This window comes from Trichechus manatus, unplaced genomic scaffold (assembly GCF_000243295.1).
Source record: "Trichechus manatus latirostris isolate Lorelei unplaced genomic scaffold, TriManLat1.0 scaffold00232, whole genome shotgun sequence".
NCBI classification, from domain to species: domain Eukaryota; kingdom Metazoa; phylum Chordata; class Mammalia; order Sirenia; family Trichechidae; genus Trichechus; species Trichechus manatus.
In genome coordinates this window covers 885,877-891,950 of record NW_004444168.1, presented here as the reverse complement: position 1 = coordinate 891,950, position 6,074 = coordinate 885,877, and the positions used below count along the sequence as shown (strand labels likewise).

General features: G+C 38.8%; 1 protein-coding gene across 1 annotated transcript; it reads right to left on the bottom strand.

Annotated features, from left to right (window-relative positions):
- Nucleotides 1–2,315: 2,315 nt before the first annotated feature.
- Nucleotides 2,316–5,856, bottom strand: ZNF214 (zinc finger protein 214). Its single transcript, XM_004389091.2, has 2 exons — nt 5,696–5,856; nt 2,316–4,009 (listed from the first exon to the last, which is right to left on the bottom strand). Exons 1-2 carry the CDS (start codon nt 5,820–5,822, stop codon nt 2,316–2,318), a joined length of 1,821 nt encoding a protein of 606 aa, XP_004389148.1. The 5' UTR covers nt 5,823–5,856.
- Between the last annotated feature and the right edge of the window lie 218 nt (nt 5,857–6,074).

The window sequence follows — 6,074 nt, the reverse complement described above, 5'->3', positions numbered from 1 at the left end:
CACAGTAGCGGTTCAGTTGGTGGCTCCCAATGAACCATGGCTGCAAGTATTTGTACCCTTGTGTAGTTCCTTCCAAGGTCCCTGGGTGGCGCAAACAGTTTGCACCCAAGTACTAACGGAAAGGTTGGCAGTTCGAACTCATCCAGCAGCTCCGAAAGGCCTGACAATTGCTTCTGTATAGATTGTAGCCAAGAAAACCCTACAGAGCTCAGTTCTACTCTGTAACATGTGGTCACCATGAGTCAGAATCAACTCAACGGCAATGGGTTTGGGTTTGTTTTCTCGGTAGCTCCTTTCCCTTAAATATCATGATGTTATGCAGCCATATTCAATAGAGGAAGCCAGGATGCTCCAAATGCTATAACATGAGTTACAGGAATGCCATCTGTCTTAGGTATCTAGTGCTGCTGTAACAGAAATACCACAAATGGATGGCTTTAACAAAAGAAATTTTTTCCTCACAGTAAAGTAGGCTAAAAGTCCAAATTCAGGGTGTCAGCTCCAGGGGAATGCTCTCTCTCTGTCGGCCTTCTCATCAATTTTCCCCCAGACTAAGAGCTTCTCTGCACAGGAACCCCAGGTCCAAAGGATGCGCTCTGCTCCTGGCACTGTTTTCTTGGTGGTACGAGGTCCTCCGCTCTGCTCGCTATCTCTTGTAAGATAAAAGGTGGTGCGGGCCACACCCCAGAGAAAATCCCTTTACACTGGATCAGGGATGTGACCTTAGCAAGAGTGTTACAATCCCACCCTAATCCTCTTTAACGTAAAATTACAATCACAAAATGGAGGACAACCAAGCAATACTGGGAATAATGGCCTAACCAAGTTAACACTATTTTGGGGGGACACAATTCAATCCATGACACCATCTTAGCCCTATAAATCACATCCCTATACAGGGCCATTTGTGTGGGATCCAGTTGTTTCCACTCCTTTTGGGTGAAGTTCACAGCTACGTTCTTCAATGTCTCTGAGCACTATTTAAAAAAAAACTATTGTTACTCAGGGAGTATCCCAACTTCTGATGCAGAATGTGTAGAACGGATTTAGAATGTGTACCATTAGGTTTTCTATTAGGCTTCTGAGGACACCAATTATTTTGAAATTTTCTTCTAGAGTCTGAAATAGCTAATTTTTAGGGCCACAGGTGTCTAAATTTTCTGGATAATATTCCATTTTTTGGTATTACAATTCCTTCTTACTTCTCAAAACAGACCAACCTGATTTTTTTTTCCCTCTTGGGAAGAGAGATCTGAACATATTTGTACATCAATATTGTCAGGCTTTGTGTATTCCTATTGACTCCACTCCATTTTTATAATGGCCAAATTTTCTTCTTACATATAGCTTGAGGGTTCACTGTTGTACATAGCTGAGTTCAATTCTGTTACTAGCAGATATTCATATACGACTCTCTTCTACTGAAATGAAATTTTACTGCTTGGCTCTCCGATTCTGAACCAATGGAGTATCTTCAATTTCTAGCATTTACTCCTGTCAGTGTTATTCCTGCCCTTTGCCCACACCTTCCACACCTTACTTAGGGAAACAATCTTCTGTCTCCAGCTACTTAGTGTCTGAACCTATGAATAAATATGAAAAACTGGAAAAGGGCGTAAGAGTGAGTTGTAGTTATCTCAAAGTGTAATACTCCTGCAATAAAATATTCGTTTCAGAGATTTCTGGTTGACAGAGAGAACATATCTAAGATATCCTGTGTCATATACAGGGTAATACAATGATCTTCTTTTATCAGGTGTCCTCTGTTTCATGAGCAATTGAATTATACTGGACGTCCAGTTAATTCTTCCATATTCAAGCAGTAAAGTTGTCTACCAGTTTGAGTTTCAAGTGTTGTGTATTTTAATTTTGTTCTGCGGCTTCCTAGACATTGAGGGAGTCAAGAGATGATGTTCCAGAGATGGCTAGCCCATTTCAATTCAAAGCAAACATTAAGAAAATGTTCTGAGGTCAGTGAAAATGCAAAGCTGAACATACAATATGAGTTCAAGCACATTAAAATGCAGAGAAAAAAGACTAGAATGAAACAGGATAAAGAGTTTTCTCCTTTAATCTTTCATATATTTTATAATGACTATGCATTATATATATAGTAGAAAACGAAAATATACTTTAATTTTAAATATATAAGAATTCTCCTAAGGATCACCTCTTAAAGCAAATGATTTAGTGAGAGTTAAGGAAAACTATAAATGTTGTGTGGGATTATTTGGGTTACGTAAAGGATTTCCTTCCCAGCAGCACTTATTTGGTTTAAAGTTTAAGCTTTAAAGCTCTTAACTAAATAAACAAAATTATAAGGTTTCTCTTATGTGGTTACTGTGAAGATGTGAATTTTGATCAAATCTCTTATAATATTCGTGGTATTTATGAGGTTTCTCTCCCGTGTGGACTTTTTGATGAATTCGAAGAGCCGAGCTATGACTAAAACCCTTACCACATTTAGCACATTGGTAAGGTTTTTCTCCAGTATGGACTCTCTGATGAATGTGAAGATTTGAGCTGTGACTAAAGCCCTTTCCACAATCATCACATTTATAGGGTTTTTCTCCTGTGTGGACTCTCTGATGAATGAGAAGATGTGAACGCTGACTAAATCCCTTACCACACTCTTCACATTTATAGGGTTTCTCTCCAGTATGTACTCTTTGATGAGTGTGAAGCTTTGAACTTTTGCTGAAGCCCTTACCACATTCATGACAAATATAGGGTTTTTCCCCCGTATGGACTCTCTGATGAATACGAAGATCTGAGCTGTGACTAAAGTCCTTTCCACAGTCATCGCATTTATACGGCTTCTCTCCTGTATGTACCCTTTGATGAATTTGAAGATTTGAGCGCTGGGTAAAGCCCTTACCACAGTCATCACATTTATAGGACTTCTCTCCTGTGTGGACTAACTGATGAATTCGAAGATTTGAGCTCTGACTGAAGCCCTTTCCACAGTCATCACACTTATATGGTTTCTCTCCTGTGTGGACTCTCTGATGAACATTAAGTACTGAACTCCGACTAAAACTCTTACCACACTGATCACACTTAAAAGGTTTATCTCCTATGTGAAGTCTCTGATGAATGTGAAGTAACGAATTTCTACTGAGGTCCTTATTACACTCAAATTTATGCAGTTTCTCTTCTGTGTGGACTCTTTGATGACTGTGAAGACTAGAGATCTGACAGAAACTCTTACCACACGCATTACATATGTAAGGTACCTCCCCCGTGTGGACTGTCGGATGAAAGTGAACACCTGAGCTCTGACTAAAGTGACTGTCAACTTCATCACATCTGTACAGATGCTTACCTATATGGATTCTTGGATGTCTATACAGGTCTGATCTCTGAGAGAAGCATGCTGTGCTGATGGAGCATTGATAGAGTTTTTCTCCAAATGGATTTCTCTTGTGGAGAACACACTGTGAGCTCCAGTAATAAATTTCTTTACAATTACTACATCCACAGTATTTCTCTTCCATAGAGTCTTTCAGCAGGCCATTTTGGTATATCTCACCAATGAACTCTGGAAGGGCTTCTTCTATTGGGACATATGAATGATGAACTATGAGCTTCTGTTCTTTTTCCAAAGAGAAACTTTTCCTGGATATGGCAAGATGGTATCTGTTTCCTTGAAAACCATGTGAATCACTCGTGTAAATTTCTCTCCCATAATTTTTAGTGTTTTTTGTTTCTAAGGACTGCCAAGGTATAAACTTTTTATATTTAAAGCTCCTGGGACTTCTGTCTTCAAAAGTCAGTTCATAGTTTCCGTATCTTGGTACTTGTGTAGAGAGTATTAACCATTCTTGGCAGTGGGAAAGGTCTTGCTGCATTAGGTCCTTGGAATATACCTCTTGAACAGTTTCCACATAGTTCTGATTTTCATATACCTGAGTGCTGGCATTCCTCCAGCCTTTCCAGCAGGGAAGACTGTCATGTTCTAAATATCTGAATCTTTCTTCTTGGGGTTTACAGCTCTCATTCCACTTTCCTAGAAGAATAAGCAGATAATCCATTAGTGAGAGGAAGGCTATTATTTAAAAATCTCCAAATATCTCAATCAATGACCTCCAGAATTGTAGGAAGAGTTTAACATTTTATTATTTAAGCACGGAAATGATCTGCATTATTTGTCCTTCATGATTTTTCATTTTGCATGTCTGAGAGTAAGAAAACTGACATTCAGGCTCCCAGTTGCAATAGAAGATTAACATCCATTGTAAAATGTTCGAATTCTTTTGGTGGGTTCTCAAAAACAGAAGGGACAGAATATAATGAGAACTGCCTCCCAAAGTTTTGCAAGCTCAGTGAAGGTACCCCGTCGCCGTTGAGTCGATTCTGACTCAGATCGACCCTACAGGACCGAGTAGAACTGCCCTTAGGGTTTCCAAGCAGTGGCTGGTGGATTCAAACTGCTGATCTTTTGGTTAACAGCCGAAGCACTTAACCACTGTGCCACCAGGGCTCCCTCAATGAAGATGGGAGTAATATAATTTATCTTTGTATCTCCACATACCAAGACATTACAACAATCCTTGTTGAATGAGGAAATGCACACAGAAGAATGAATTCAGCAAGTATCAAAAATTAACTGTGATAAAAACTGACTGAAAAGGACAACAATATGTGTACTGAATATATGCATGGGTGAGAAAGAATGGTTATGATTCTGGTTGTTCCATTTGGGTCTAAAATTCATTTATTTGCTTGTCTATTAATTTATGTATTCATTTAATTCATTCCACAAATATCTTGAGTACCTAGTATTTACCAGGCACTGTTCAAAAATAAAAGAGTAAGGTTGACTGATTCAGGAAAATAGCCTTGAAGTCTGAAATTTAATTAGATTACTCTATGTGGGGCATTATTAGAAGAAATAAAATATTATTTGTATTTTCTGTCTTCCAGAATAGTGTGGCAGATTGTGTGCAACGATGGCTGCATTAACTCTCTACCTTTAGCTATACCTTTGGGTGTTCCCCTCTACACTGACTCTGGTCTGGGCTATGCAACATGCTTTGGTCACTGGGACATCAGCAAAACTGACATAAGCAGAGACTTGACAACTGCTTGCATACCGGGACTTACCATCTCTCTCACTGCTTTTGAAAATCCTGTGACAACTCTCATGTAAATGAGCCAGGCCTGGCCTGCTTTAAGAGGTACATATGGGCAGCACAGCTCCATCATCCCCACTAACACTGAGACAACTGCCATACAGATGAGTTAGGCATCCAGCCCCATCTTAGACCATCCTGCCCCCATTGAGCCACTCCATGACAGAACCACCATCCAATTAGAATTATGAAAAATAATAAGTTTTGTTGTTTTAAGCCATTAAGTTTGGGACAGTTTGTTATACAGTAGAAACTAACTTGTACAAACGGTATGAAGAGAAAACAAATCTAGGACTACACAAAACTGGCTCTATATGGAGATCTGTGCTTTAAGTATAAACCAGACAATGACTAAAAACAATAAAAACAGGTACCTATTAATCATATACCCCATGTGTCTTGGATGATGTCTTGTTTGTGTCACCTGATTTAAGACACATTTTTAAGAATATTTCTCCCATAACCCTAAATACCAAAATATTCAGATAAAAAACCAAAATATTCAACAAAACAGGTTCAAATAGAAACAGTGTATTTGCTAAGAGCTCGGATAACTTTACCTACTGACATGACATTTGTGTAGTTCTCCCACATGACCTCTCTGTAGAGCTTCTTTTGAGAAGAATTCAAGAATTTCCACTCCTCCCAAGTAAATGTAACAGTTACATCTTCAAATGTTACTGCCATCTGGTCAAAGATCAGGTTTTCCAGGAAGAATGAATCTAAGTGAGAAGATGAGCAAAGAAAAATACATTCAGCAAGTAACACAAGTGGCAAACCAAATACAAAAAGAACCAATAAGGAAGAAAAACAAAAAAAGAGAGCAGAAATAATAATAGTACTTGAACAGATGAATAATGTATCCAGTCCTCGAACACAATCACCATCATAAGAAATGTGTAGCATTTGTCTGCTAACCACTGGGTAAGTGCATCCCAC